Here is a 15,171-nt window from a genome sequence, read left to right as displayed (position 1 = left end):
TTTCTCTCTTCCTTTCTGTGTCACTCTGCCTTTCTAATACATACTTTTTTTTTTTAAAGTATCATATATGCAAGTTTATGGATAAGGTGAAAATTATCTCTGGGTAAATTTATAGAATTATAACTGTGACTCTTCAATCCTTTGTTAGTTTGATGCCACTGTTTTAATGCCTACTATCCTAGAAATATTAAAAACTACAGAATTGTCAAACTTCCCATGGTGGCTAGAATGATCCAGCTGACTAATAAACTCATAAGACAACTGAATCATGAATGAATTCTTCTTTTAGCACTAACCATTGCTCATGCATTTGGAGGCCCTCACTGATCAGTTTTAAAGAAAGTAAGTAAATAATTATTATACAAAATCTGAAGACATCATTATTGCCTGATCAACTCTCTAAAACACCTTTCTAAAGTTCATTTGAATCATGTATCTGTAAACCAGCTTTACGTGATACATCTTTATTCATCTTTGTCTCAGCTTAACCTGTAAGTCACAAGGCTTTATGTTCTTGTAAATCATCCAGTAATGCTCCTGTGAGCACGTATATGCTGTATGTCACCTTGTCTTTTTATACCACCATGTAAGGGTAAGATTACGTCTTACTCCATCATATTTTCTACCTATGATATAGCAGCTGGCAATTCGCTGGGAATTTAAAAATTTCTGTTTGGTTTTAGAAAATAAAAATACAGTATAATATGTATAATAACAAAGGGGAATCTAAGTAAGTAGATTTGATTCAGATAACAAGATAATACATTAGATATATTTTCTTAAAAAGTAGGCAATCTTGCTTCCTTTCTATGGATAAAATTAACAGTCATTGTGATACTTTTCTATTAGCCTTACTCATAACAACTGCATTATATCTTACAGAGACCCAAAAGGGTGAAAGAAATTGATTAAAGGGTCGATGTTATGTGCAGTGAGTTAGGCTACTGTCTGGGATGCCGCCTTCCTGTGTGGACACCTGTTTGAGTCCTGGCTGCTACACTTCCAATCCCACTGCCTGCTCCTGTGCCTGGTAGGCAGTAGAGCATGGCCCAGGGGCTTGGGTCCCATGAGCGAGACCAGGAGGAGGTTTCTGGCCCTTGGATTTAGACTGCCCCAACTACAGCCATTGCAGCCATCTGAGGAGTGAGCCAGTAGATAGAAGATCTCTGTATCTGTCTCTCTGTAACTCTGCCTTTCAAATAAATAAAGCAAATATTGAAGAAAAAAAAAAGAGAGAGGGAGGAGAGGAAAGGAAAGGAAGAGAACCTGATTTGTCCAAGAACACAACTTGTGCATACGAACTCAAGTCTGTCTGACCCAAAGCCTTGGTCTCTTGTCTCAGTTAAAAACAAGTATTCAGTATATCAGTTTGTGTGGCTACAAGTAGTTGCCGGAAATAAAGTCAGAACATAGGCGTTAGAGAGAGGTAGGCTCGCGTTTCCTTGCAGAGACAGACTCTCCAGCAGAATTCTAACAATGAAATGGGTTTTTACACATTGAAACATGGATCAGATACTACCATTAGCAGCATAATTTCATAAGCATTCTACATTTCACAAGGAACATTTGAACAAACTTACAATCCAGTCAATCCAATTCTGGGATTCAGAGCATTATGTTTCAAATGTATACAGTGGGAAGCCAACAGCCATAGCTCAGCTGGCTAATGCTCCACCTGCAAGCGCTAGCATCCCATATAGACATCAACTTGTGTCCTGGTTGTTTGACTTCCCAGCCAGCTCCCTGCTTATGGGCTGGGAAAGCAAAGGAGGGAAGTCTTGGGACCCTGCACCCACATGGGAGATCCAGAAGAGGCTCCTGACTTCAGATCAGCTTAGCTTTGCTTGTTGTAGATGGAAGATATTTTTCTCTCTGTAAACCTACCTTTCCAATAAAATAAATAAAATCTTAAAAAACAAAACAAAACTATCGATAGTAAGATGGATGTATTGGGACCAGCGTTGTGGCATAGTGGGTTGGGTCTCCTCCTGTAATATCAGCATCCCATAGGAGCATCAGTTCATGTCCTTGCTGCTCCATTTCCTGTCTGTCTACCTGCAAATATACCTGGAAAGCAGCAGAAAATAACCCAAGTGCTTGGGTCACTACCCGTGCTTGGGAGACCCCAGCTACAGCTTGTGGCTTCAGCCTGACCCAGGCCTGGCCATTGCAGCCATTTGCAGAGTGAATCAGTGGGTGGAAGATTGTGCTCTCTGCCTCTCCCCATCTTTCTTTGCAACTGTGACTCCAAAATAAATTTTAAAAAGAAATTTAAGTCTTTTTTTTTTCCAGGATGTTCTGCAGCATGCCATTAAGAGTACCAGAATGGGATCCCAAGTTGTTGACTCAGGTTCTCCTGCTGTTTCCTTGTTAATGTCCAGATGACCATGTGTCATGATGCCATCAAGGGAATATTCAGACTTAGGAGGAAGTTAGATAAAATGACTTTCAAGCTTTCCATTGGCTTTGAAAATTTTGAAGTTTCCAAAGATTGCAGTTCAGCCTGATTTGCCAGTTCAAAAATGGAAAATGTTTGCATATTCCATTTCCCAGCTAAGTATGTTCCTCTTTCAGTTTTTTTCCCCCCTGGTATGTAGTAGTTTCTGGAAAATCTTGTTCTGCCTATTTTTTTGAAAGTCTATTCATTTATTTAAAAGGCAGAGTGACTGAATGAGTGAGATCTTCCATGTGCCAGCTCACTTCCCAAATGGCTGCCGCAGCCTAGTCTGGACCACACTGAAGCCAGTAGCCTGTAACTCCTGGCCACCCACATGAATGGCAGACACCCAAGAACTTGGACCATCATTCAATGTCTTTCCATGCACTTTAGGAGGGAGTTGGGACAGAAGCAGTGTAGCTGGAACATGAACCAGCACGCCAGTGTGGTTGCCCAGATTGCAAGTAGTGTCTTAATGTGCTGTGCCACAACACTGGTCCTGCTTGAATTCTTGGTCTTCTACTGTCTTCTGCTCTTACTGGATGGCCTTTTCTACTGCATCTTCAGGAATCCAATAAAATTGTCTTTCCTTTAACCAGCTATCTTCCAATTTTATTTTTCTGCTGACACTGGAATTTTAGTGTTCTTTTCTGTGTTGCCTTATTGCTTTCTTTCTAATTCAATTTCATTATTTCCAATTACTTTTACTCTTGATTTTATCCTTATCAACAAACTACCAACATGCTGACTGTCTCTGCCTCATCACCAGTACTGTCTTTGTGTTCTTTTCAGTTTTCCTTCCCCCTCCCCAAGCATATTTTGTGTACTTGAAAGCCTGCCATGTCTCTGTATCATTTTTTTTTAAAGATTTATTTTATTTTTATTGCAAAGTCAGATATACAGAGAGGAGGAGAGACAGAGAGGAAGATCTTCAGTCTGATGATTCACTCCCCAAGTGACTGCAACAGCTGGTGCTATGCTGATCCACAGCCAGGAGCTGGGAACTTCTTCCAGGTCTCCCATGGGGTTGCAGGATCCCAGGGCTTTGGGCCATCCTCAACTGGTTACCCAGGCTACAACCAGGGAGCTGGATGGGAAGCAGGGCTGCCAAAATTAGAACCGGCGCCCATATGAGATCCTGGTGTTCTCTAGGCAAGGACTTCAGCCGCTAGGCCACCGTGCAGGACCCATCTCTATCATGTTAATGCTTGCTTTTACTCTTCATTTAAAACACACAGATTTTATTTTTGAGAGCACTTTTAGATATTCAGTGATACTGAGCAGAAGGTACAGAGATTTCTCACATACCTGATATCCCCAACGCAGGCATACCTCTCCATTATTGCACTCAACAAAATAATATATGTTGCATTTAATTTACTTTAAGAGACAGGAGAGAAGGGAAGAAAGAGTTTCCATCTGTGTTGCTTCCCAAATGTTTCTAGTGGCAAGGGCTATGCTGGAGCAGAAGCTAGTAGCCAGAACTGAATCTGTGTCTCACATAGGAGGCAGATATCCAGTTATCTGAGCCATCACTGTTGTCTCCCAGCCTCTGCAATAACAGGAAACTGTAGTTGGAAGCCAGAGCCAAAATTTGAACCCAGATACTCTGTTACCTTAACAGGAAAACTGGGCCCAGCACAGTAGCCTAGCAGCTGAAGTCCTTACCTTATATATGCAAGGATCCCATGTGGATGCCGGTTCATGTCCTGGCAGCCCCACTTCTCATCCAGCTCCCTGCCTGTGGCTTGGGAGAGAGTCAAGGATGGCTTCTGGAAGAAGCCACATGGGAGACCCAGAAGAGGCTCCAAGTCCAAGCTTAGATCAGCCTAGCTCCAGCCAATGCAGCCACTTGGGGTGTGAATCAGCAGACAGAAGATCTTCCTCTCTATCATTTCTCCTTTTTTCCAATTAAAAAAAATCTTTTTTAAAAGAAGTTCTTTCAGAATAGTCTCAGTGTTAGGCAAAACTTGTTCTCTAAACTTAACACAATGCTTCTCTCTTAGTAGGAGTTCAATAAACATTTAATAAGTTAAATTCTATTAACATTCATGCTTTAACTACTTCCAGAGCTTTTTCAACTTTTTATCCTGCCCTCATTTCCTCCTTTACTTTAATCTTTGAGAGTAATTGAACACCATTCTTCTCATAATAGTTCTTCAATCTTATATGCTTTTTTCTTTTCATAAGATTTAAGTTCATTTGTTATTTTGGCATTAAGTTTCAAACCCACAAACTAGTCTACCTGCTGTTGCCCTAATGTAAACCTTTGTACCAGTAATGCTGGTCTGTTCACTTTTCCTAGATATTTTATCTGCATTCTTTTGTTATTGCCCAACCTGGAATTCTTTTTGCTATTCTGTCCTGTCCTTGTTTTATAGAGATTCTACCTGACCTTTAAGATGTCTTCTGTAAACATTCTAATCTTTGAGCTTATCATAAGTGTAAACTGTTTGGCATTTTATCACTTCTCCCCTCAAGGGAAGAGTGATAGATCTTTGGAACAATAGTTAGGTTTTATATGTACATGTATTTTGTCTGTTATTAAGTTGTCAATAATTATTCAATTAGACCACCAGCCCAAGATAAACTTGATCCTTTCGAATCTGTCACAAGTTTTCTTTTTGGATTTTTATGATTTATTCATTGAGTTTGTCATAGTCTGTATCTACTAAGAATATAAATTGATTTTTTCAAAAACTTGTTCTGTGCTCTACTAAAAAAATGGTTCCAGATAAATTTTAAAGATAGATAATAAATAAAAAAACTTAGCATGTTTGTATTGTGTTAAATTGTGAAAGGTGCCCTGATGACAAAGTAGAAAAGAAAAATCTGTTGGCAATTCTAACTACATAGGCAGAACAGCCTTGTGACACCTTCTACGTAGGCCCTCTGCTAACATTTGCCTTTGTTTGTGAGAAATGACAAAGGATTATACATGTGTCTATGTACTTAGAATACTTCAGAAGAAAAGAATTGAGAATTCAGAAAGAATGTCGGAGAGGAGGATATTGTAGGGTTTATTGAAGACTCCTTGGTTACTTTCTAGGAAATATGTTCCATAGAGATATAATTTGTTAATAATTCATAACCATAGAGCATCCACAAATAAGGCACTTTTAATTAAAACTATAAGAATTTTATTTTATATTCTACTTTGAAGATACATAATACCCAAAGGATTACCAAAGGTGAGGTTTGTCAACTTGATTCTTTTGCTTTAGAATTTATAATAATTCCTTTTCTGTTTTGTTTTGTTTTGTTTTACCATAGGTAAATTGGCATGATGGATTTCTCCAAGCTACCCAAAATACTTGATGAAGATAGAGAAAGCTCATTTGGTTATGTGCATGGAGTCTCAGGACCTGGTAAGTCGTATGTAGTAATCACAAGTTAGAATCTTTAACTTTGATTTAATATCTGCCACATAGGGGTGCTGGTTCAAGCCCATACTGCCCCACATCCAGTCCAGTTCCCTGCTAAATGCTGCTGGAAAAGCAGTGGAGCATAACCCAAGGCCTTGGGACCTTGTATCCTTGTGGGAGACCTACAAGAAGCTCGTGGCTGCTAGCTTTAAGCAGGCTCACATCTGGCTTTTATAGCCATCTGGGGAGTGATCCCACAGATAGAAAAATCTCCCCCTGTCTCTCTGTAACTCTGCCTTTTAAGCAAATATTTTTTTAAAAAAATGAAAATAAGTCAATAAAATATTTTTTGAAGATTCATAGTGACTGTGAGATTTAGCATTATCTAAATCTGATTATCACTGTGCTACTTTGTCGCATATGTTAATGATCTGTTACATATATGTATAACAATGTTCAGAAGTTTACTCACCTGTATATCTTAATTTTTTGGCCTAATTTGACATTGATAAGCTGTAAAATATAGACATCTTGCAGGTGGTAGAGTTTCACTGAATCTTAATTTACTTTGCACTTTAATATCTTTGAACATTAGTAACTATCTTCAAAACATTTTTCAGCAGTTCTAGCTTTTGCCTTTGCATTAATGAATCCTTCTAAATGGTTATTTTAGGTGTCCTGATAAGCTGTCATTGGAAAGAAGTACTTTGAGTTAATACAGATAGTAGATAGCAGTTTTTACCATTTGTCTATTATGCCAAATTTTTAGGCACTGCTTTTTAAATAAGTCTCAGTCCAGTGTTGTTTTGTGTTATTGAATAGTCCCCCTACAAAATGTGTTTCCTGGTTTTCTTGGTAAAATCTGCTCCTTTATGTATCATTAATGCCATGAAAATTCAGGTTTTTTTTATGTCTATCAGCCTTACGATGTGGTTTTTTGTTTTTTGTTTTGTTTTGTTTTGTTTTTGTAGTTAAATTTTTGATATTTGTGCAGACGAACATTGTCAGTATTGCACGTTTTCCTCCTAACAGTTTGGTGTTAGAGCTTGAACTTCAGTCAAGAAATAAAAGGGATTTTACATTATACTGTTTTCAGTCTCTTTTGCCATTCAGAGAAGCAGTTTCTATGATCATAAAAAGATTTTTTTAGATTTATTTATTTTTATTGGAAAGGCAGATAGACAGAGAGACAGAGATACATAGAGAAAGATCTTCCCTCCTCTGGTTCACTCTCCAGTTGGCACCTGAATGAGAAATGGAGCAGCCGGGATACAAACCGGCACTCATACAGAATCCTGGCAGGTGCAAAATGAAGATTTAGCCACTAGGCTATTGCACTAGGTCTGATCTTAAAATCTTTAAGACAAGTTAAACAGAAGAACTTCTAGAGAAAGTACAAAGGAAAATCAAAGGATCTAAGTAAAGAATATTCTATGGAAACATATTAAATTGTTTCTCAAACCAATACGTGCATCTTGATTATTATTATATAGTGGATGTAGAGGTAAACATTGTTACTATTTTAGTAATGTTTATGAATATTGAAATTGACTTACAACTTTTTTTAAAGATGTGTTTATTATCATTGGAAAGTCAGATAGAGAGAAGAGAGACAGAGGCCCATTGCTCTGGGCCATCCTCAGCTGCTTTCCCAGGCCACAAGCAGGGAGCTGGATGGGATGTGGAGCTGCTGGGATTAGATCCAGTACCCACATGGGATCCTGGCGTGTTCAAGGCAAGGACCTTAATCACTAAGCTATCGCGCCAGGCCCTGAAGTTATTTTTTGTTCTTTTGTGTTTTTTTTTAAATTGTTCCAAACCCTCATCTCATATAATTTAGTAACCTGTGTTGATCAGAATGTGCCTAAATACGATCAAGTGTTTATACAGTGTAGAACTTCCAGCATCTGAAAATGGTTCTCATGTATAGTTTTTAAATAAATATGCTAAAAGTATATCTTTATGTGAAACTGTGTTTCATAGTGGATGTGATATATCTTTCTGATGATACACAGGAGACATATAGTTGAAATTATTGAGTTTTTTAATTATCTGACTATTCACAGAGCATCAGTTTAAGTCATCAAAATTGTTTGTTCTCTTCAGTGGTCACAGCCTGTGACATGGCAGGCGCAGCCATGTATGAGCTGGTGAGAGTGGGTCACAGCGAGTTAGTTGGAGAGATTATTCGGCTGGAAGGTGATATGGCGACTATTCAAGTGTATGAAGAAACTTGTATCCTTTTCGGTTCAGTTTCCTGCCACTTTCTCGTATGTCCAAATTTAAGGCCGTAAGCCAAAAGTAGAAACAGCAGCGTCTGATGATATTGGAAGCATAAAAGAGTCATGGAGAGATCTGACTTTTTTTCAGGATGTTGAAGAAAGGGAAAAGGGTAATAGGAATTAATGCTCTCATTTTAACAAATTAATATTATGTACTCACTGTTCATAATGTTTAAGTAATTCAAAATCCTCTGAAGGAACCAGCTGGAATTTTTCTTCAAAAGGCACATAGTGTGGACGAAATCATGAGTAGAATAATACTGATTTAGAAGGTTAAAATCCTCCATTTGCGATTTCTGTTTAAATTAGGAAATCTGTAAGTCATATTCTATTATAATGAATTGCACTGAACACATAAACACAACCACTTTTGTTAGTTCCTCTTGTGTATCCTTCTGATTGCTTGCTTGGATATCTTGAGTAAATTGAAAGATGTAATTTTCCTTTTTTCTCCTTATAGCATAATAAAAGTATTAATCCATACATTGCTTTTTTCCATTAAAAATGTATTGTAAAAGATGACTAGGTATGTAAGATGAATGGTATCATCTGGATTCAAGAGCTAGGTGGAATCTGCTGTAAAATTAGTTAACTTTTCTTATAGGCTAGAAAAATTTCATCATCATTAAATTAAAAATGTCCTTAGGTCTGACTCTTGTACTTCTGCATGGTATTTAATCATGTGGATTTACTGCAGTGGATTTAGCAATCCTTTGGGGTTAGATTTTTTTTTTCTAATGTAAGCGGTAAGTGTAATCTGATATAAATGTAACTGCTGTATGAATTCACTGTGGTTAGATTCTTAGGTCCAGGTTTATCCATGTTTAATTTTTACATCTGTTGCTGAATTACTCTCATTGAAAGTTGTGCCTATGTAACTTGGAAATACTAGAAAACAGATTGGATTTAGCATGTGTATTTGCAGGTTTTAGTCTTTTTCTTTTTAAAATTACTTTCTTAATTTTTCAGATGTTTTTGTCGAAGTACTAATATCCTTCTTAGGGAACTGATCTTCCTCAGCAGTATGTTAGAATCAGTTCAAGTTTTTGAGATTAACATAGAAATATTAGATCTATTACCATGTGAACTAGTTGCTTGAAATAATAAGCCATGTAATTATTTTGCCATAACACATTCTTGTCAATGATCTCATATTTCTGTGAAGCTCAGTTTTTGGCAGTTACTAAGTGGAAAAGCAAGTCCAGTGTAGAATTGAACATGCGACAAGTTTCCTGTCAAACTACAGAAGATGAAATTTGAGTAGTGCCTAACTGGCACATCCATCCTGTTCCAAGAACTATAGTTTTTCAGGACAGAAATGTATATTCTCTCTCTCAATTTCTGCATTTCACTCTTTTCAAATTGTTATTAAGACTTGTATTCTTATGTTGTTTGTATATAACCATCTAATAGTGAATGAGATTGTTATCTTACTTCCTTTAACACGCCTAATAAAATTATTGAAAACAAAACTGTAAACTGATAAGGTTTAGGGACCTTTTGATTTTGCCACTTAAGTATAGCTTCCCTGTTGAACTGTGATGTTTCTTGTTAACAATATCGTTAAACTTTGGTGGTGAGGTTTCCTCAACTGCTGCTTCTAGCTGGTGTGTCTGTTGGCGATCCTGTGCTCCGCACTGGTAAACCCCTCTCAGTAGAGCTCGGTCCTGGCATTATGGGGGCCATTTTTGATGGAATTCAACGACCCCTATCGGATATCAGCAGTCAGACTCAGAGCATCTACATCCCCAGAGGAGTCAACGTGTCCGCACTGAGCAGAGATATCAAATGGGAGTTTACACCCTGTAAAAACCTCCGGGTAAGTCTGGGCTACAACAGTTTTTACTGTTTGGTGAAACAGAATGTGTAATGAAAGTTCAGTAAATTAGGTTGTAGTCTTATCCAAATAAAAAATGGACTGTAGGTGCATAATTTAAAATGTTCCTTAAGCCGGTACCTTTGGTCTCCTGCTTGAAACACCCATCCTAACACCTCTATCCAGGTCTGAACGCTCCAGATAGAGGCTCAGACCCACTTAGGGGCTGTCATTGTGGAGTAGCACATTAAGCCACTGCTTGGATTGTCTGCATCCCACCTAAGAGTACGTGTTTCAGTGGTGGCCACCCTGCATTTCTGATCCTGCTAATGTGTCAGAGGCTACAGATGATGGCCAAGCACTTGGGTTCCTGCCACCTTTGTGAGACCCTGAAGGAGTTACTGGCTCTTGGCTTCATCCTGGCCCAGCCCTGGCTATTGTAGACATTTGGAAAGTAAGCCAGTGGATGAACTAAGTCTCTTTCTCTCTGCCTTTTAAATAAATACATCTTTACAAAATTAAAAGAAAATGTTTTAATACAGTACTAAGATGTACTCGGTATGTTTTATTGTTAAGTAAAGTAATGATTTAGATTTTAGAAGTAAGGATGAGTCTACTGGATATTTTTAAGCATCAAATGCACTTTTCTTCTAGGTTGGCAGTCATATCACTGGTGGAGATATTTATGGAATTGTCAATGAAAACTCACTCATCAAACACAAAATCATGTTACCCCCACGAAACAGAGGAACTGTAACATACATTGCTCCACCTGGGAATTATGATACCTCTGTAAGTATCATTTGACTTTATGCAAAAAACTGTAACTGCAATGGCTTCACTTATGAATTATGATACTTTTATAAGTGTCACTTAAACTTTATCCCACAGAATAGCCCTTTTTAAATAAAATAGTCTTCCTTTTTTGGTTCCTTACATAAGGGAATTATACGTAATATATGGATTGGGAGTTACCACTATGATTATTTTTAATAATTGCTTTTATATTTGTTTTTTGTTTTAAACTTGAGCTGGAGTTTAAAAAAAGCAGAACATTATTATTTCTTTTTAAAAGGTACAATGTTTTCCTACTTTCTCAACTGATGTTACATTCATTTAAAACTCTAACATTAGTATAAATAGTCTTCCATTATAATTGTGAATCAATTTTGGCATGTTTAATGGAATAATGGACTGTGTATATTCGTATTTGGGGTGAACCATTTAAGAATGAAATCTTTAGTGTTATTTGTAGTCATAGGTCTTTAATTTGTTTTTACTGAGTATAGAGAAACACTATATTGAGTGAACCGTAGTAGCGTATTATTTTCTCCCAATAAAATGAGATCATTTTGAAACCATTTTTGTGAGAGTAAGTTCATGCAGTGTAGTACAGATTTAAGATTGGGATTCTATATGATCAGCTGGACTTAACCTGCAAGCTTAGAGAGTGACTCCATCTAGAGGAACTACCTTGAAAGGGACATCATTCAAATCCATGTGTTCACATAGTTACGGATTTCTGTAAGTCTGTGGGCCATGCGGTTGTATATGAATAGGTGAGGTTATCTTGATGTAAACAAATGTTAGTGTATTGCTCATTACTGATACAGATATATGAAATTTTACAGGGAAGAGCATAAATCCCCCTCCTTTCTTGTGCCGCTTCCTGGCACAGCCAGGATGAATCTGAAGTTTGAACATTGACAAATCTGACAAATCTGCTGTATTTGTATAGGATGTTGTGTTGGAGCTTGAATTTGAAGGTGTAAAGGAGAAGTTTAACATGGTTCAAGTCTGGCCTGTGCGTCAGGTTCGACCTGTCACTGAGAAGCTGCCGGCCAATCATCCTCTGTTAACCGGTCAGAGAGTCCTGGACGCCTTGTTTCCGTAAGTTGGAGATGTGTCCCACAGTTTTATCTCAGAGTTGTTACATGTGCTTATCTCTTCATTATCTGTGTGGATAAAGGCTTTATATGTATAACCTGATAAAGAATTTTATCTAGACTTAATAAGGTGGATTAGTTAAATATGTTTATTGATTACCAGTATTTCTAATACAGTAAGATCAAATAAAGATATGCAAATTTTTTAACCCATGGAAAGCATTCTTTCTAAAATTTGGAATAGGTGGATTGGCAAAATTGAGAATTTCTAAAATCCTTCTTTATGCTGTCCAATAGTCTTTGAATTTATAGTGTGCCCCTTTCCATTTCTTTGCTTAAAAACTTTTTCCTTTCCCTTTAAACTTAAGGCTTCACTATGTTCTGCTCTACTTTTAACAAATGACTTCATTATTTAATTCATAGAAAAGACAGTGTCTGCAGCTAGAACTTCCTCAGCCTCTGACCACCAAACCCAGGATTGACACACTCAAGAAACAATATCTTAACCTTTGTAAAAATTTTCTTATTCAAAAGGCTGACAGAGAAGCAGAATTTCTATCTGTTGGGTCACTCCGTGACAGGATGCCAGACTGACCTTACCTGCTGTACCACAGCACTACCCCCTAAGCATTTTTTTTTAATTTAATTTCTATTATTTTTAAGATAACATTTTTGTTAGCATTACAATCAAAACCTAATACTCCACTAAATAGAATTCAACTAATAAGAAGTAGAAAAGCTGAAATTAAGCAGGAAAATCTAACTCTGAGGCTTTCACATAGCAAAGGAAACAACAATTAGACTTTTTTAAATTTGTATTTTAATCCTAGTCCATGATCTAGGGAAGATTCTCACCCTAATTCCAGCATTAAGCACATTTAATTAAACTTTCCAATTTAAGCCTTAATTTATTTCAGCGTGGTTGTCCATATTGCACAGTGATCCATGTAAAACATCTGTCTGATCTCTGCTGTTTCACTCACTCACAATGCTTACTTGCCTCTCATTTTTCTTAGAACAAATGCATAGTTTTGAAAGTCCTACAGAGCTACCCAGAAGCTGAGCATTGTTTACTTTCCACTGTTCTCCCTGCCATTTGACTGGCCAACGGCTTATTTACATACTGTCTTACATATGGAGGGACTTTCCGATCTGCAAGCAATGCCCTTTCTTGCTCCTGGATTTCTGAACATGCTGTTCCCTCTAACTGCAACATTATTTCTACTTCACAGACCGATTTCTCTTACTTTTCAGTTCTTATCTACCTGCAGATAAGATTTCCTAACCCAACTTCATCCAGAGTCACACGCTACATTCCTTGCTATTTGTTCTTACAGCACCATGGCTGTTGTCTAGGTGTATAGTTCACACTGGGTTGCTGAACTTCCAAAGTGGAGAAGCCCCAGTCTGCTCCTGCCCCAGGTTGAACGTGATTTGACTGAGACAGAGCACTAGTATTACAAAGAAAGTTAATGTACATCTCATTTCTTCAGCCCAGCCTGCCACACACACACAGACATCTACATTCTTCTTCTTTAATAAAGGATTTTTCAATCTGGCCTATCAATTTTGTGAAAAAGTTTGTAAAGGGCTGCTAAGCTGGTAGTCACCAGTTGATCCCATGGAGTCAGGGCTTTTTGAGTGCAGGGATGTTGCCATCTTAGGTGGTAGATTTTATCTCCCCAGGATCTCCAAACAGCTTTTAATACTCAGGAAATACTCAGAAAACAGCTGTTCAACAGATGAAAAGTGGATTGACTTGATACCTTAACAAGATTGTTCATTCCTAGATCTGATTTTTTGCCTCAGATATAACTTATATTTTTCTTTTGGCTTTAATCCTTGCGTTGTCTTTTCATGAGCTAAGTCATATATGCTTTCAGAACATTAATGCTTTTAATTTGTCTTATTTAAGAGTTCTTTCTTTCCCTAGCTTATGTTTTTGTGTCACTTGCTTACTTTATTAGTATTTCTTAGCAAGTAAAGTGGTCCACATTTTGTTTGTTTGTTTAGGTGTGTACAGGGAGGGACAACTGCTATCCCTGGGGCTTTTGGCTGTGGGAAGACAGTGATATCTCAGTCTCTATCCAAGTATTCCAACAGTGATGTGATCATCTATGTAGGATGTGGTGAAAGAGGAAATGAGATGTCAGAAGTCCTTCGGGATTTCCCAGAGGTCTGTATACATAAAATCATGCTCAAATGAAAGACCATTCATCAGCTTCCATTGACAGTTAAGCATGCTCTGTGTTGTCTGGAGCAATACTCTCATTTACCCAAGAATATTAAAGTTTTTCTTTAAAAACTTTATTATAAACCGAATTATATGCAGAACGAAATATGGATAAATTGAAAAAAAGGGGGGGATGGGAACGAAAACCTTATATTTTAGTTATAGAATTACTCATAGATTTTGCTTGCCTTCAGCTTACAATGGAAGTTGATGGGAAGGTTGAATCTATTATGAAGAGAACAGCATTGGTAGCCAATACCTCCAACATGCCTGTCGCTGCCAGAGAAGCCTCTATTTATACTGGTGAGTATGGGAGTTGGAATAAAAGCAATTAATATCTGCTCTTAGATAAAACCAGCAACAACCACTTTCCTTTCCAATGAACTTTCATTCTAAAATACCACCAGACATACAGCTGTATTACTAGCTGTTAAAAAGAAATTTTACGTATTCTCTCTGAAGAACAAGTGAGCGTAAGAATTATCTGAATGGAGCGGCTGGACACGAACTGGTTCCCGTGTGGGATGCTGGCACTGCAAATGAAATCTTAGCTGATATGCCAGGCACTGGCCCCTTGCTTTTGTGTTTTATCTGTTTGTATATACTAATATATTTTAGTCTTGGAGAAAAATGAAATGTTTTCATTATTATTAGTTTTTTCTTCTCTGTCTTACTTAGCAAATTCGTAAAATTATTAATGATATCCAAAATTAAAACACAGTCAGGCTTGCACAACAGTGTAATATCCTGTCATCAGGTTGAAATATGTCATAATTATCATATTTTTTAGCCTTAACATTAATATTTTCAAAAACTTTGGTTATGGAACCTTTTATGGATACTACAGAAGCTAATTTTTCTCGCTTCTGAAGGCTGTAATATAATAAATAATAAAGTAATGAATTTTCCAGGACTATTTTATATTTTATTATAAAACTTTTTTCTTTACTGGTAAAAAAGTCAAGACATGAGATGTTAGGATTCCTGTAATATATCAATAGGTATGCATTTCTAGTAGCTCAGAGTATCATTGTACCTTATGCTTTTAAGAGAATATTTATATATATATATATATACATACATTTCCTTTCATTTGACATGTATAAGTATATAAAAGGCAAGAGTTATTCCTTTTTTATCAGATTAAGGAAC

At 37.1% G+C, this 15,171-nt stretch overlaps 1 protein-coding gene across 1 annotated transcript in view; it reads left to right on the top strand.

Annotated features, from left to right (window-relative positions):
* The window catches only part of ATP6V1A (ATPase H+ transporting V1 subunit A), a 44,975-nt gene that overhangs the window by 13,009 nt on the left and 16,795 nt on the right, over positions 1-15,171 (top strand). The window contains exons 2-8 of the mRNA XM_040980459.1: positions 5,711-5,805; positions 7,909-8,037; positions 9,689-9,903; positions 10,555-10,692; positions 11,639-11,790; positions 13,800-13,962; positions 14,214-14,322. Coding sequence (XP_040836393.1) covers positions 5,721-5,805; positions 7,909-8,037; positions 9,689-9,903; positions 10,555-10,692; positions 11,639-11,790; positions 13,800-13,962; positions 14,214-14,322 — 991 coding nt within the window. The 5' untranslated portion in view covers positions 5,711-5,720. The remainder of the gene's footprint in view (positions 1-5,710; positions 5,806-7,908; positions 8,038-9,688; positions 9,904-10,554; positions 10,693-11,638; positions 11,791-13,799; positions 13,963-14,213; positions 14,323-15,171) is intronic.

Source organism: Ochotona curzoniae, unplaced genomic scaffold (genome assembly GCF_017591425.1).
Source record: "Ochotona curzoniae isolate NIBS_2020 unplaced genomic scaffold, NIBS_Ocur_1.0 contig_3498, whole genome shotgun sequence".
Taxonomy (NCBI): Eukaryota; Metazoa; Chordata; class Mammalia; order Lagomorpha; family Ochotonidae; genus Ochotona; species Ochotona curzoniae.
The sequence above is the reverse complement of the archived record's forward strand: the minus strand, read 5'-3'. Positions and strand labels throughout refer to the sequence as shown.